The following is a 17,775-nucleotide window of genomic DNA, read 5'->3' on the forward strand; positions in this document are numbered from 1 at the left end:
TAAGACCCCATTACAACCATAAGCTCCTCCCAGCCCTCGGTTATCTTAGTCATTTTTGTAACTATGGTACATAGCGCTGTACTTGGCATAAATACGTGTTGAAGAAATAATGTGTAAACAAACAGGGACTGAAGTTTGACGTGTTCCATGGCTCTGGTGATAAAGCAGTGTTCTGCACGTGGGAACATGATATTTGGACAGAGATATTTGGAATCAAGTCTGTCGTAGGAGGGCATGCTGGCTGTTAATGGGTGAAATGAGGAGGGAGGCGACTTTTCTTAAAGCCTCTTTTGAAGACATTTCCACAGGAGGGGCTGCCTCAGAATATTGCACCTTATTTTGTTTCCATCCAAAGTCAACCCCAATGTCCTAATACATCCCATTATTTCTGACTTCCATTAACCACAGAACCCATACTAAGGTGACATACATACCTGTGTATGGTCAGAATGTGTGGCTTCCCAAACCACTTACCTTGCTCATGGAGGAAGCGTCAGCCTCTCACCAGTGAACATTCTTGGTGGGGCAGGAGTGTCGTGGATCCAGGATCCTGTTATTCTGCTGTAGCCCTTCTCAGAAATCGGTGAGGGAGCTTTGTCTAAAAAACAGTCGTCATTACAGCTCCAGTTTTTCTCTTCTCAAAATTCCTATAGATGCTTTTCCCCAGGAAGTAATCATTACTGTAGCTCCAATTGTAAGTCATCCTTGCACTTTCCAAAGAGATTTTTAATAAACAGCTTATTTTGCAACTTAAAACCATGTCAAGTAAGTGGGGTGGCCTAATAGCAACCTCGATGAGCAACACTTCCCTTGTCTGTAGCTTGGTGGGAGTTTTCTGCCTTGTAGGGGGATACTTGGGCTTTTGTCATTCTTGGCTGTGGAGTCACGGAGCACCCTTCGCGTGCCACGCTCTGTGTCGCAGGAGGAGATCAGTCCTCTGGAGAACGCCATAGAGACCATGGAGCTCACCAACGAGAGGATCAGCAACTGTGTGCAGCAGCACGCCTGGGACCGGACCCTGTCTGTGCATCCTCTCTCCATGCTGCTCAGTGGCATCGTAGACCCTGCCGTCATGGGGGGCTACTCCAACTACGAAAAGGTGGGCCAGGACACTTAACTTGCCGTTCAGTTTAATTAAGTGCAATCACTAGAGGCGGGAGTCTTAATTGTTAGTTTTTTTTTTTGTTGTTGTTCCTTGGCTAAATCATTTCTGGAGCTCTCTTCTGGAATATAAACATTTGGCTGGTAACCTGCAGAGGGACAGAAAAGGAATGGGGATGGATGACAGGGTGAGCGGACAAGAGGGCTGATTCTCTTATTTCCATCAGTATGCAATGTCCTGGGCAGACCATGCTTTAGAATCAGTCACTTCTGTGACCCAGTCCTGGTTTCCCATTGACCACTGTGCGCTTTTGGACAAGATGCTTAACCTCTCTGAGCCTCAGGCCTCATAACTGGAAAAAGTGAGAAAAATGCCTGACTCACAGGCACAACTTGAGGCTTCAGGAAGACACCCTACGTACTTAACACAAGGCTTGCCCTGTGACTGAGCCTTGATCCAAGCCAGTGTTCTTACCCATTCTGCTTGGAGCAGAATGCAATACGAGTTTCTGTGTCCATGGTGCTGCCCGAGCTCTGTGACTGCCCTGACACTGATCTTTCTCCTCTTTTCTCTTCAACCTTTCAGCCTTATGCTCAGTAGCTGGGAAACACTCAAGACAGAGACAAATTCTAGGGAGTCCATGCTAGGTGTCCATAATCATTTCCAGTGTAATAATGAATTCAGTACAAAACTAACATCCAAAATGCAATATTTTTTTTGTCCTGGAATGACTTCAGTGTGTATTTTCTTATATAAACTGTCTGGTAATTTTGATGTGTTTTTCCAAGTGTTAATTTTTACAGACTGCCCCTAAATGCAAGTTCATATAGGATCTGTGAGGACTATGTAATTTCATATGAAGTTTTTTTCCAGTGTAACAGTCTTCTAAGTACACTGAAGAAAAAAAAAAGAAAAAGAAATATATATATAAATAAACTACAAGACCTTTGGCCTAAAATACTAACTTGTGTGGCTTTGTACATTTCTAAATGTAAAAAAAATGGCTAATTCATTGATCCCCATGACCCCTATTGGAATTAACTGGGGACTCCATCATAATCTACCTATACAGGTGACCTTATTTTAAGGCAGCTGTGTAATCGTTGCCTGAGTGATAAGATAGAGGAACTGTTTGCTGCAGTTCATCAGCCTTCTGTTGTAAGGCAGGTCTCTTCTGAAAATACTGGATTTTGGAGTATTGTGCTCTGATCTTCCCTGGCTCATCTGATGCTTTGGGAATTTCAGTGCATTTTATCATGTATCAAAAGAAGTTTTAATTACCAAAAATTTTAACTGCTTATATTTTAAAGGTAAATGTGGGTGAAGATTTAAGCAAATACTGCTTTTCCATTTATATGAACAATCCCGCTAAATATGGGTCTGGCTAGAATGAGCTGCTTTGCAAATACAGCGTCCTGCATCCTTTTTATATACTTGGTCTACGTAGATTTGTAATCTGTTGCATTCGTTTGCCACGGCTGCTGTAACAAGGTACCACCAACAGGGCTGTTTGAAATGATAGAAATGTATTGTCTCGTGGTTCTGGAGTGTAGTCTGAAGTTAAGGTGCCAGAGGGTTGATTCCCACTGAGGGCCATGAGGAAGAATCTGTTTCCTGCCTGCCTGCTAGCTTCTGGTGGGCTGCTGGCAGTCTTTGGCATCCCTTGGCTTATAGATGACTGGCTTCTTCTCACGTCTCTTGGCATGCTCTTCTCCCTGTGTGCATGTCTGTCTCCACATGTCATAAGGAAAGAAAACCAAATCTGTAGCCAGCATTTCCAACAGAGGCCAAAAAACAAGTTATTTCTCCATGTACCTTTGCCATCATTCCTGAGTGCTTTCAAAAGCCGGCCTACAAAGCTCCCCTCACTCTTCTGCCCAACTACTAGGAAAGTCACCCCATTATATGAAAACCAGGGTTCATGAAATTACAGGATACAGTTGTAAAAGTGATGAGTCCACGTGGTGTGGAAAACAGTATGTGCAAACTCTTCACCCTGTGGGAAGATTTAGGGGTTGAACTGTCCACCCAAACTTAAATTCCTATGCTGAAGTCCTAAGTCCCACCACCTCAGCATGTGGCCTTAGTTGGGGACTTGGTCTCCCCCGAGAAGGTCCCTCCCAACATGTCCTTTCTATAAGGACATGAGTTTTTAGCCATCAGTCCCACTCCAGTGTGACCTTATCTTAACCAATTATATCTGTGACAACCTGTTCCTTAGCCATGGGGATCTCATGAATGCATATTGATGTTACATGTGACATGGTCTTGACTATACAATAAATGCAACATGCATTTAATGTTTTCAAAACATTTTCATGTATCTCCGTATATCTCATGTTGTCCTTGAAATAGCCTTTTGGATTGTGAGTAGTAAGAAAGTGCCCACATCAGTCTTCACTTAATACAGGAAAAAAATGTGATACAGCAGAAAATATGATTTCTACTCTCAGTAGAGCAAAAATATATCAGCCACATCTCATTCCCATTAGCTTTTGCTTTTTCCTTTCTAATACTTATGCAGTTAATCTAATGAATGACCTGTAGGTACTGTCATTGGTTTTTTCTTAGTTCTTAGGGAATGTTGTCTTAATGAAAGACATTCTGCCCGGCTGATGATTATCGGGTCTGTGTATGTGTGTGTGTCTGGAGGCCATTGAGAATGTGATCTTAGAAACTGCATGATTCCCGGAAGACTGCAAAATTGCACACACCTTTTTGAATCGTCTGCTACAGTGTAGCAGCTGTCCCAGGACAGGAGTGAGTGTTGACTTGGCTGTTCCTGGTTTATCAGATAAAACAGAAGACATCTTTCTCTCTCCCAGGCTTCCCTGCCCTCCTCCCTTTTAGGGTCAGATACACAGCTGGGAATGTGTGCTGATTAACACTAGCCTGTGCTCTGCTTTCAGGCATTTTTTACAGAAAAGTACTTGCAGGAGCATCCCGAAGACGAGGAGAAGATCGAGCTGCTGAAGCGACTCATAGCCTTGCAGGTGCGTTTCCCAGGAAGTGTGCGACCTCCCGGCTGCCCCTGTGCTCCGCGGGCTGACACTGGGTACCTTACCCTCTGGGGCTTAAATCTCTGAGCCCACCTACTGGGTGACTTTTCTTTTTTTCTTAACCCTTGGAATTACTGCCTATCTAACCGTTGGTTTGACCAAGTGACCTAGGAGTAGCATCCCATTAGACAGCACAGTGTTGGGAGGGACCTTCTTGGGGGAGACCAAGTCCCCAGACTGTTTGCTGGCCCGTAGTTCCCGCAGAGAGGGGTTGCATGACTTCAGTAGTAAACAGTGGGAGAAAACTCAGCCACCCAGTTCAGCCTAAGGCTTAAACCTGTCAATGGTTCATCCATAGAAATGCCCTGGAGTCGGGTGGGTTTGCCTGGCCGTCACCTTCCCCCCTCTTGGCCACCTTGTATCCCCAGTGTCGTATTTCTGTGCATCGCTGACCTGGGGTGGTGAGTCCCCCGCCTTGCCCAGAGAAATAGCCATCTCATGGATGTGTGCTGCTGTGTCTACCACTTTACCTGGCCACCCCTGCCCCCGGCCTTCCCCAGCCTCCAAACCGGAATCATCCTTTGTCCTCAACCAGGTTTCATTCTTCTCGCGTCCTTTCCTCCAGATGCCGCTGCTGACGGAGGGGATCCGCATCCACGGGGAGAAGCAGACGGAGCAGCTCAAGCCCCTGCACGACCGCTTGTCTTCTTGCTTCCGGGAACTCAAGGAGAAAGTAGAGAAGCTCTATGGGGTTATAACCCTGGTAAGGCTTTTGTCTAAACGGCCTATTGCCTTATTCTGGTCTCTTTCACGTTTCATGATATGATCGGTTTTTCAGATACCATGTGAGTCAAAATAGTATTGTTTTGGCATGGAAATCGCATGGGCAGGTTAGAGGAGGTGCGGTCTGCTGGTGATGACCCTCCACTATCGTTGTGCGAGAGAGGGGCTCTCACGTGTCAGTGACCCACATGGAAGGCTTGTGCAAACACAGATGGGCAGGCCACATTCCCAGGGTTTCTGATGCAGAAGGTCCAGGGTGGGGCCCAAGAATTTGCATTTCTGATGGACTCTCAGGAGGCCAACACTGCTGGTCTGGGTCCCCACTGTTAAAAACACTCAACTAGAAGCTGGGGTGCTCCTAACCCCAGACACTGGTTATTCCTGTCCTGTCTAGCCTGATTCTTTCAGTTTCTCCTAATCTTTATTCTTTATTCTGACGAAAAGTCTACACTCTTTCACACCTTTGAAGGAAAAAAAGAATTGTGTACTGCATTTTGCAGTGTGTGCAGCAGATTTCATAATTTTGTCATCCGTCCTAACACATTTTTCACAGCCACAATTTTCTTTTTTCCTCCTGAGAAGTCAGGTGGATTGGCGCATGTGCTAAAAATTGTTCCTCTCCAGCTGTTGATTATATGTTTGATTCCAGCTTCATTTTTTTGTTCTTTTTTAATGTGAGTTCATCCTAATCTCTTTAACCGTCTCCCTCGTAAACCTCTGATTTTCAAATTCTCTTTCCGCCAATCAAAGTTTCAAATTTCTCTTCACGTGCTGCTCTCCCCTATCCTCACACCTCCATCTCTACTGCATTTTTCTCCAGGGTACCTTTGTTCATTTCTTTAAGTCATCCAAGGATTCAGCCATGCCTGCCTAAGAATTTACCTCCTACCCTACTGCCAGTTAAGAGTTTGCCGAGGGTCATTTGTCTTTGACACAGATTCCTAGATGGCAAAGACTGTGACTTTTACCAAATGACTTTAGGTTTTATTAGACCAGGCCAATGTTTAGTGTGTTTATTTGATATGCTGGCACTTGGAGGGTAATGGACCCTCCTGGACGTGTTTCTTAAGAAAGTAGGTCAGTGTTTCTTAACTTCTGAAGATTCACCAGGTTAAGCATTAGGTCTACAGTTTCAGTCTAATGCTTCTCTATTAGGCCAGCACCCCGCTTCTTAAATGGCTGCAGGAAGCTCAGCTGGAGAAGCAGACAGAGGGTTTTGTTGTTCTATTGGTGGGAAATGAACACCTTAGTTTTGCCCCTCTCATGTGGCTAGTGGCAAATAACAGTGAGTTTTTCCCCCAGTGTTAGAAGTAAGGTAGTTTAACCTAGCAGTAACTAGAATATAAGCATAAAAGTAAGAATGTCAGTATTCTTATATATAATGTAATAATATTTACAATATAATAACTAAGACTAAGTATTTGCAATATTTAACAACAAAGGCATTAGGAGCACCAACCAGTTGGATGGGCACTTGCCACAAATGGGGTGGGGTGGCCCCAGTTCACATGGGCTGAACCCCAGGCCAGCTCACCAGGAGGGGTCATGTGTTCTTCAGCCACCCAACCTAACTGAGAGGAAGCAAAGCCGCACAGGGTCTGTTGTGCTTCCCTACATCATGTCGTCCACGCTGCGGAGACTGTCCATCACCTCAGTGACTTCCTCCGTGATGTCCACCTCTTCTAACTCATCTGATACTGCTCCCTCCAGACCAGGATCTGATGGGTAAGGCTTTGATCTTGAATTGCCAGGAGGGATGGGGTAACTCCTTACCAAAGTTTGCCACTGGACACCCAAGAAAGACTTGGTTAATGTCACATCGTCACAGTAAGAGAAGTAACGCAAAGGATAGGCATTCCACAGAGATCCTGCAGGTTCAGGCCCCAACCACTGCAGAAAAGTAAATATCACCGTAATGTGAGTCAAATGAGATTTTTGGCTTCCCAGTGCACATAAAAGTTATATTTACACAATACTGTAGTTTATTAAGCATGCAATAGCACTATGTCTAAAAAGCAATGTACATAACCTTAATTAGAAGTGCTTTATTGCTAAATAATGTCAACCTTCACCTGAGCTTTCAGCAAGCTATAATTTTTTTTGTTGGTGGGGGGTCTTGCCTCAGTGTTGATGGCCGCTGGCTTATCAGGATGGTGGTTGCTGAAGGTTGGGGTGGTGGTGACAATTTCTTAAAAGAAGGCAGTGAAGTTTATCACATTGATCGGCTCTTCTTTCCATGAGCATTTTCTCCATAACATGTGATGCTGTTTGATAGCATTTTACCGACAGTAAACTTTCACCACTGGAGTCAGTCCTCTTAAACCCTGCCGCTGCTTTATCAACCAGGTTTAAGTAGTAGTCTAAATCCTTTGTTGTCATTGAAAACATTCCTCATGGCATCTTTGCCAAGAGTAGATTCTATTTCAAGAAGCCACTTTTCCTTACTCATCCATTGGGTACAACTCCTTATCCATTAAAATTTTATCATGAGATTGAAACAATTCAGTTACATCTTCAGGTTCTACTTCTAATTCTACTTGTCTTGCTGTTTCCACATCTGCAGTGACATCTCCATGGAATTCTTGAACCCCCCAAAGTCATCCATGAGGGGTTCAAAACTTCTTCCAAACTCCTGTTAATGATGATATTTTGACTTCTTCCTATGAATCATGGATGTCCTTAATGACATCTAGAACAGTGAATCCTTTCCGGAAGGTTTTCAGTTTACCCAGATTCATCAGAGGAATCACTATGTATGGTAACTAGAGCCTTATGAAATGTATTTCTTAAATAATAAGACTTGAAAGTCAAAATGACTCCTTGATCCATGGGCTGCAGATGGATGCTGTGTCAGCAGACAGGAAAACCACATGCATCTCATTGCACATCTCCACCAGTGCTCTTAGGTGACCAGGTGCCTTGTCAGCGAGGAGCATATTTTGAAAGGAATCTTTCATTCTGAGCAGTAGGTCTCAACAGAGGACTTAACATATTCGGTAAACCATGTTGTAAACACATGTGCTGTCATCCAGGCTTTGATATTCCATTTCTAGAGCACAGGCAGAGAAGACTTAGCATAATTCTTCAGGGATTTAAGATTTTCAGAATGGTAAGTGAGCACCGGCTTCAACCTAAAGTCGCCAGCCGCGTGAGCCCCTGACAAGACAGTCAGCCAGTCTTTAAAGCCAGGTGTTGACTTCTCTCTAGCTATGAAAGTCCTAGATGGCATGCATCTTCTCCCAGTAGAAGGTTGTTTTCTCTACATTGAAAACCTGTGGTTTTGTGTAGCATGTTCATTATCTCAGCTAGACCTTCTGGAAAACTGCAGCTTCTACGTCAGCACCTGCTGCTTCGCCTGCACTTCTCTGTTATGAAGATGGCCACTTAAACCTCATGAGCCAACATCTGCTGGCTTCAGACTTCTCTTCTGCAGCTCCTCACCTCTCAAGCCTTCACAAAACTGAGGAGTTAGGATTGCTCTGGATTAGACCTTGTCTTCAGGGAATGTTGTGGCTGGTTCGATCTTTTATCCAGACCATTAAAGCTTCCTCCATGACAGCAATAAGGCTGTTCGGCTTTCTTGTCAATGGTGTTCATGGAATTAGAACTTTTCCATTGCTTCACAACTTGGCTGTTGGGTGCAGGGGACCTAGCTCTCTTCAACAGCCTTTCTGGTGTTTTATTTAAAGTGAGAAACATGCAATTCTTCTCTCACTTGAATACATAGGGGCCTTTGTAGGGTAATTAATTGGCCTAATTTCAAAATCGTTGTGTCTCAGAGAATAGGGAGGCCTGAGGAGAGGGCGAGAGATGGGGAATGACTGGTCCATAGAGTCCAGCACACAAACAGTGACTGACGCAGTTCGCTATCTTCTCTGGGCAGTTTGTGTCACCCCAAAACAATTACAACAATAACATCAAAGACCACTGGTCTCAGATCACTGTAACAGATAACAGTAATAATGAAAAATATTGAAATATCACAAGAATTGCCAAAATGTGACTCAGATACACACAGTGAACAAATGCTATTAGAAAAATGGTGCCAATAAGCTTGCTCGAGGCGGGGTTGCTACCACCCTTCAATTTGTAAAGAATGTAATTTCTGCAAAGTGCAGTAAAACAAGGTGTGCTTGTGCTTGGATATTTAGCCTTTGGGTCATTCTCATTGTCTTTCTCATGAGGAATATTATTTACATAATGGTAACAGTTACAAAAATGGGGAAAAAAATCACCCATAATCCTGTCACGTCCTGTCACCTACTCTATCTTAACCTTATCAGGTTTTTTTTCACATCAACTTATAGTCATTGCTTGATTTTCTTTTCATCATTTCAATTTTCAAATATAGTTTTTAAATTTATATTTACTTTATGAACAGGTAACATAGTCACATGATATGAAATTCCAGAGGTATGAAAGGATATATCCTGAAAAATCTCCCATCAATCCCTGAACCCCTACTTACCAGTACCACCCTGCAGAGGCGAGTCATACCAGCAGACAGGTTCTTCGTCCCTTTATATGTATACAGCAACACCTAAATACATATTCTTCTCCATGTTTTCTTTTTATGCGAATGGCAGTGTATATTACTCTCAGTACCTTACTCTTTTCACTTACTGTATCTTGAAAATCATTCCATTGCAGAACATAAATTTATGAGCTAACTTTTCCTGGCACTGCAGATGCCTCAAGGTACGTCTGCACCGGGGGGCACCCAGCAGTGCCCACTGATGGGCATTCAGATGATTTCAGTTTTTTACTACCACAGCTGTGTGGCAATGAGTAAACTTAAAAAGAAGTTATCCCAGAAATGGAACTGCTTTGTCAGACATACAGAGCTGCAATTTTCAGAGTTGTTCCTAAACCGACTTCCGTAGGGATTATACCAATGCACAATCCCACCATCAAAATAGAAGATGCGCAGTCACCCACGCCTTGCCACCAAATTGTGTCTGAGTCATCTTTTAATTTTTGTGCATCTGATTGGTGGAAAATATTTCTTGGTAAAGGGCTTTTTATTTTCTTTTGTTTTTACTTCTCTTCTGTGTGAAGCTGAGCATCTTTGCATTGGCTTAGTAGGTGCTTGTATTTCATTTTCTGTAAACTGTACATTTTTCTGTTGTGTTGGCCCTTTGTCTGTGATATAAGTTCAGATATTTCCCCTAGTTTCTCCTTTGCTTTTTTGACTGTGCATCTAATTTTTTATTTACTTGTGCTGTTTTTTATGCAGTCAAATACATTAATATTTGATTTTATGGCTTTGAATTTTATACAATAATTAAAGGCTTTCACATTCTAAGACTACAGAAAACTAATTTTAGTGTTTCACTCTTTACAATGAACTACGTGATTCTTTGGAATTCATTCTGACATAAAGTATGAGATAGAGAGCCAACATTTTTTTCCCATGTAGCTACTCAGTTCTCCCCAAGCAAAGCATCTTTTTCTCTGTTTGACTATCAACCTTATAAAAAAAAATCAAATCCCTATATGTTCTTTAATCTATTTGTGGACTTTTTCCCCACTTTGACCTGGTTGTATGTTCACATATAATAATACTATGCAATGTTAATTACTGTTGATTTAAAAGGTTTTTCTTTCCTAGTAATCCTTTTCAGAATTTATCTGGCTAGTGTTACTCATTGCTCCCTTTTGGATTAACTTGTCTAGACTCCCATTGCTATTTTTATTAGGATCATGTTAAATTTATGAACTAACTTTACAAGGATTGGTTGATTTTTTATTTTGAGCCTGCCTTGCCAAAACCATGGAGTGCCTTTCTGTATGTTCAAATTTAAAATATTTCCAAGAAATGAATGTATAACTGTGTTCTTTCTGTTTAAAGGTATTATTTTAACACAATATCTCATTAATTATAAAATTAATTTAGTTACATGTAGGAATTTTTCCAAATACTAGTAACTGTTAAAAGAAAAAATGGCTGTAACTTTCATCACTCAAAAATAACCACTGTTAAGGTTTAGTTATATAATACAAGAAAAACATATATATTCTATGCAAGTAGAAAAGCATTGCATGTACCATTTTCTGACCTTCTGCTTAACTTAATATACATGATGAGTATTTAACATCATTTTGTATTTTAGTCTTGAATATAAGTCAAATCAGTTGACCCACTATTTAATCATAAGTTTGTAATCCTGTTATAATAATTATATTAAAAAATAATCTGTCCAAATGGCCCCTACCTGGAAATAAATGTTTAGTATTTCCTAAATGATTTATCCATCCTTCTCCATTGACATAGATATCTTTATGTATTTTCAATTACAACATAGATATAGTTTGGCAATTTGCTTTTTCCTCTTTGTCTTTTTATTATAAGCATTTTCCATATTGCTATGTAATTTTATTATCATTTTTTATTGTCATTCTTTGAGGTCATATACCACTGTATCACATGAATGTGCTGTAATTAATTCTACTATAGAATATTTAAACTTCATCATCATTTCTTAACAGGTAGTCACAACAGTGTATTATAAATTTAATACAAAAACATTTAGCTTGTATAAATATAAATACATCTTGTTTAAGAATTGTAGTAAACATATGTGTACACATATGCCTTCCCAATGATTAAGGATGCATTTTTAGTTCACTTCTCAGCCTTTTGGTTAAGATCAATGTAGGTTGTATTTCCAGAAGCATACATCAGCCTGTCAGAGGCTGAAATTTTTTACAATTCTTGATATCAGACAAATACCAGTATGTAATATATGAGAGATTATGTTATTTTCATCATTATTCACTCATAATAGATATTTGCACTATTTTAAGTCTTTGGAATTACTAAATATTAAATAATACTTGATTCGTTTGTTTATTTCTCCTGTTCCATCTTTCGTGGGTTTTTTGTGCCATAAAGAGTACTACATACTTTGTGGGAAGCATAGATCTGTTCACTAAGACTCTTCTTAAACTCTGTCTCATTCAGAAATGAAAAGTTCTAAAGCAGCTATTGAAAATCAGAGACACAGTTGCTGATTCCTTAGGGGCTGGGAACAGAGCAGGTGAGCAGGTGAAAATGGGGTCCTGTTCCTGCCATGACCCCAGGTAAGGTGCATTACTGCCCTTGCCCAAATTTCCCCAGGGAATAAAAAGAAGTCATTGGTAATATTTTCCTAACATTTACTCAGGATGTTTCTTTACAGCAGCTCAAAGTGACTCACACCTTGTGGTCCTGATTCTCTTATTACAAATGTGATTTCACAACATTCGTTAAAAGGTTCATGGTGATTTCTGGGTGTGCCTTCTATAAATGACCAAGTCTTTGTTGTAGGAAGTAGACTATATCCATCTTGTTTGGTCAGTGGGAGGATAGGCACAGAAACAATTACTACATGAAACAGAGTGCATTGTGTTAAGAGAAGCCAAAAGGAGTGAATGAAATAGGCCAATGAAGCACATGCCTAAAGCATCAGCAAAGTAGAGGCCTCAAACCGAAATTGTTTAGAAAAAAATTAATTTTTGATATTTCAGGAAAATTGTGGAAGTGGTCATTATAAGAAAAAAGTAACACTGTGGGATGACACAATAGTCATTTTATGGTTTACTTTGGTTCATGATCAGGCACTAGTGAAATTGATCTAGTGACCCACTGTCATTTGCCCCTGGCCCCCCAGAATCTTGGGTTGTTTTTTCTTTTCTCCTTTAATGATGACCATTTGAGGTGATTATTTCATTTGATTTGGTTTGGTTGATTTTAAGAATAATTAGGGTGTTTTTGGAATTCAGTTCAAAGATTTTTTTAAATTAGCACAGGTCTAAAGTAAATAATAGTAAGTGGCCTCCCCTTAAATATACTAAAAATTGGAAAATACCAAAAATTGAAAATTCAGACATGCAGTCCTTTTAAAAAATAACAATAAGAGATGATTCAGAAAAGGAGAGAATAATTTGAAATAAGAAAAGAAAACTAACTGTAGTTGAGAAACATTCTCCACTGTGTTTTCAGTGGTTCCTTAAGCAATTTCTGTGGAATTTTCCCATCCTGTATCTTCACAGAGGAAGGCAAATATTTTGTAGAATGACCTGGGAAGCATACCAACTAAATATAGTGAGTAAATCTTGTTTGGATCCTGATTGAAACAAACCACTTACCAAAAAATATTATGAGACAATCAGGACACTTAAACATTGACCTGCATTTGATGAGGTTGAGCATTCATTTTTAGAAATGATGATGTACTGCATTACGTTATGAAGATGATTTGTTTTGTAGAGATATGTTCTGACATATTTATAGATGTGATAATGTGACATCTAGCAATCACTCCACTCCCAAATAAATCTGCGAGGGGCAGGAATGTGACTGGGTGTATGTAAGAAATGAGATCGGCCATGAGTTGATCAACTGAGTTGTTGATGCTGAGTGGTGGATACATAGGACTTTATTATATTCTTTCCCCTTTTTTATGTGTTTGAAATTTTCCAAAATAAAATGTAGAAAATGTCTTTGCCCCCTGCAACTACCTTGTTTTATATTTATGTATTTAGTAACTAGTGATACTAACTTTTCATAACTATTTGGATTTTTTTCGTGAAGTACCTATTTAATATCCTTTGAGAATTTTTCTAAAAACTGAACAACTAATTTTTACTTTTGATTTGTAGAAGCTACTTACAGATTGAAGATATTTGCCATCTAAAATATGTACAGCAAATAGTTTTAGTTTACAAATGATGCTTTCTCTAAATGGAAGCTTTTCATTGTTAAGTACTAGGAGTTGAGAGCTGCTTTATTTTTTTAAGTATCTTTGATATACAATCTTATATTGGTTTCAAGTGTACAACACAGTGGTTCAGTAGTTACCCATATTCTTAAATCCTCACCCTCCACTAGTGTGGTTACTATCTGTCAACACAGGAAGTTGTTACAGAATCAGTGACTATAGTATTCATGCTGTACTACCATCCCCATGACCAACTTATATTATGATTGAGAATTTTGTGCCCCTATATCCCCCTCACCCTTCTCACCCACCCACCCCAACCCCTTCCTCGTGGAAATCACCACTTACTTTTCAGAGTCTATAAGTCTACTGCTATTTTGTTCATTTTGTCTTGTTTTGGTCTTAGATTACACAAATAATTGAAATCATATGGTATTTGTCTTGCTCCACCTGGCTTATTTCGCTGAGCATAATACCCTCTAGGTATATCCATGTTGTTGCAAATGGCAGGATTTCTTTTTTATGGCCAAATGATAGTCTGTTGTGTACATGTACATCTTCATCCATTCATCTATTGATGGACACTTGGGTTGCTTTCATATCTTGGCTATTGTAAATAATGTGGCAGTAGACATAGGGATGCATCTATCTTTTTGAATCAAGGATTTTGTTTTCTTCCGGTAAATGCCTAGAAGTGGAATTACTGGGTCATAAGGTATTTCTATTTTTAGTTTTTTGAGGAACTAAAAAAACTGCTTTCCAGAGTGGCTGCACCAATTTACATTCCCGCCAGCAGTGCAGGAGGGTTCCCTTTTCTCCACATCCTTGCCAACATTTGTTATTTCTCATCTTTTGGATGGTGGCCATTCTGACTAGTATGAGGTGTGGGAGCTGCTTTTATGTTGCCTTATTTCATAACAAAGCTTGTGGTTTTTTTACTAGGCTTTATTTTTTAGAGCAGTTTTAGGTTCTCAGCAAGATTGAACATAAAGTACCGAGACAGCCCCCGTACCCCTGCCCCACACACACCCGGCCTTCCCTACCATCAGCGTCGAGCACCAGAGTGGTCATTTGTTAGAACTGAGGAGCCTACATTGACACACATAATCACCCAAAGCCCATAGTGTACATTAGGGTCACTCTCGGTGTTGTACATTCTGTGGATTTGGACAGATTCCTAATGGCATGCATTCACTCTTACAGTATTACTCACAGTAATTTCACTTCCCTGAAAATCCTCTGTTCTGCCTAGTCAACACTCCAAACTTTTTATTCTTATGGGATAAAACCTGCCGACTTTTAATCAAACCAGGGCTTATTAATACCCATTCAGAAGCGGTAAGCAATACCCCCTTATAAAGACATAATATCATGTTTTTCAATCTTGCTTTTTTTTTTTTTTTACAATTTGCCACATCATTCCCTCCCTGTCTCTCTCCTCTCCCCTCACGTCATCCCACTCCACCATTTGAGAGTAGGTTACATATATCATGCTATAGGAACAGACAGATTTTTCTTCTATAACCATATATTAGCATACAGCCTATGCATTCAGAAAAGTTAACATTGACGTGATATTTTAAGCTGCAACCCATATTTCAGTTCTGTCAGTTGTCCCAATAATGCCTTTTATAGCAATTTCTGGTACGGGATCCAATCAGGATCACAGACTGCATTTTGCCATGTTCTTTATTCTTCTTCAGTCAGAAGTAGTTTTCTTAGCCACTCCTTATCTTCTGTAATATTGACATTTTTGAAGATTATGGTCCAGCTATTTTATAGAATTTCCCTTCATTTTGTCCCTTCATTTGTTTCATTTTGTCTGATGTTTCCTCACTTAGGATTCAGGTTGTACATTTTTGCATGATGTGTCTTCTCAGGTTTCATATCCAGAAACATGTTATGTCCATTTGTCCCTTATTGGGGATGTTAACTGATCGTGTGGTTAAGGTTTTGTCCATTTTCTTTTCTGTGTCATTACTATTTTCCCCTTTATAATTATTAAGAAATTTACAGGTGGATATTTTTAGACTCTTGTTTCTTGTCAAACACTTCCCCCTACATGTAGCATCTGATCATGATTCTTGAATGAATCCATTTTTACTATGGTGCTTAAAAAATCTGCCAGTTTAATTTAAAAACATTTAAGGAGTACTCATATGTGCTAGGCACAGGTCTAAGATTGTGTAATAATCATATGACATAGGTACTATTATTATTCCCATTTTACAGATAAGGAAACAGATTATCTGCCTGAGGTCACCCAGCAACTAAGTGTAGATAGGATTTAAACACAGGCTGTCTGGATCCACAGCATATGCTGTTATCCACTATGTAAAGCTGCCTGTTTATCCTTTACTATATGCAACCTGTCTTTGCCTACAAGCTTAATAAGAACTTTTCTTCTTGGGTTAAAATAAATAGTCACTAATATTTTCTTCCCATACTTAACAGTCTCATGTATGTGTATACCTTCAGGTGTCCACCTGAGTTGGAAATTCAGATTTAGGAACCTAAAGGGAAGCCACAAGTCAAGATTGGATTAAGGAGTCACAACCCTCAGTCTTTCTGGAGTAAATTCTGACTATCAAGTGCACTTATCAGTGTTTTTTGTGATGTCCTTGGCTGACAGGTCAATTCTGGAGCCACTTCTGGAGCGCAGGGCTTCATCAGGTGCCAGAATTGAAGATCTGCCCCTCAAAGAGGACAGTGAGAACCGGATCGGCAAGTTCAAGAGAAAAGACTGGAGCCTGACCAAGTCCCAGGTCATCGCAGAGAAAGCACTGGAACCTGATCCAACGGTAAAAAAAAAAAGTGGTGCAGAGGCTTGTCAGTGCTTTTTCTAAACCCAAGCACATCACCATTCACTTCTCATGTGAGTCACCAGTTACAAGCCTGGCCGTGGCGCTCAGGACACGGCAGCCTGTGGCAGCGTCGGATCTCCGACTGTGCCAAGGAAAGCATGTACAGAGAATTTGATTCTCTGAATCAATCAAGGCTCGAGACCTTGTCCCCACAATGTAAACATGTAGGTTGATGTTTGGGGCTGTCGTTCTCACCACTGTGTTCCATGAGTCAGTCCAAACATTGTCATTTATCTGCCTTGAACGTAAAAATACAATAGGTCCTTTTTCCTCCAAAAGCCATGTCAAACTGTTAAGTGTGGCGAGACCAAGTTTCCCTGAGAATCGGGCGGACACAGCCCAGCTGTGGTCAGAAGCAAGCCTGCGGCTCGCCAGAAAATCGCCTCTGACTCAGTCGTTCCCCGTTCGTATCTTTGCCTTGGGCTTCCCATCACATGACAGTGTGGTACGCTTCAAAGTGGCCCCGGATTTATGCTCTTTAACAAGTTTCTGCTCAGCAGACAAGCTTGTTGAAAGCACTGATGAACTCGGCCTGCCTCACCGAGAGAAAGTTTTGCTGTTTCCCCCCTTTTCCCTTACCAGAGCCCGACCAGAAAAGCACAAAGGCCAAAGAGTCTGCAGTTGACAGACAACCGGCTGACGCCGTTTCATGGTTCTTCAACTCCTCAGTCCACACCCTTGAGCCCACCTCCACTCACTCCTAAAGCCACCAGGACCTTAAGTAAGTTTTCCTATGTATATCCCATATATTCGTTTTACTAGGGAATGGAGTATGTTTACCCAAAACAGCCACAAGGTATATGAGATTATTGGAAAGTTGGTTCAATTCAGTGGCAGTGGGTATAATACAGTTAGACTAGTGTTTGGCAAGGAGTCTTTAAACTTCCCTGAATAGTGATCTGAAGGGTCTCACTACCCCTTTTCCAACTGTGCAGGTATAAATAAGATAGATCCAGACTAGAACCAGACAGGAAGCAAGCAACGTAGGAACTTTGGGGTAAATAGGCCTGTACTTTGTATGGGGTAGGGCCCAATACAAGGATTAAAAAATAGACTAGGTCCATATACTCCTTCAGTCATGCTTGAGGAATCAGCAGCATGCAATGCCTTAAAATTACAAGGTACCCTCGGTAGAGAGGAATATAGGAGGGGCAAAACCATGTGCCAAACAGGAGACAAGAGTCAACCAAGAGCTAGAGATACACAGGAAAGATTTCCTGTGGGAAGTAGATATTGCACCCTTTAAATGATGAAACTAAGACAGTTCAGTTACATTTAACCAATATTTATTAACCACCTACTATGTGACACATTTTTTTCTAAGC

The 17,775-nt window shown here is 40.6% G+C and overlaps 1 protein-coding gene across 7 annotated transcripts in view; it reads left to right on the top strand.

Moving 5' to 3' along the window:
• Nucleotides 1-17,775, top strand: part of DOCK5 (dedicator of cytokinesis 5) — a 182,342-nt gene that overhangs the window by 162,538 nt on the left and 2,029 nt on the right. For all 7 annotated transcript variants that reach the window (XM_073232694.1, XM_073232692.1, XM_073232693.1 and 4 more), the window contains 6 exons: nt 923-1,099; nt 4,012-4,095; nt 4,727-4,864; nt 6,443-6,609; nt 16,219-16,387; nt 17,033-17,171. In XM_073232694.1, coding sequence (XP_073088795.1) covers nt 923-1,099; nt 4,012-4,095; nt 4,727-4,864; nt 6,443-6,609; nt 16,219-16,387; nt 17,033-17,171 — 874 coding nt within the window. The remainder of the gene's footprint in view (nt 1-922; nt 1,100-4,011; nt 4,096-4,726; nt 4,865-6,442; nt 6,610-16,218; nt 16,388-17,032; nt 17,172-17,775) is intronic.

The sequence above is a fragment of the Manis javanica genome, chromosome 3, assembly GCF_040802235.1.
Source record: "Manis javanica isolate MJ-LG chromosome 3, MJ_LKY, whole genome shotgun sequence".
NCBI lineage: Eukaryota > Metazoa > Chordata > Mammalia > Pholidota > Manidae > Manis > Manis javanica.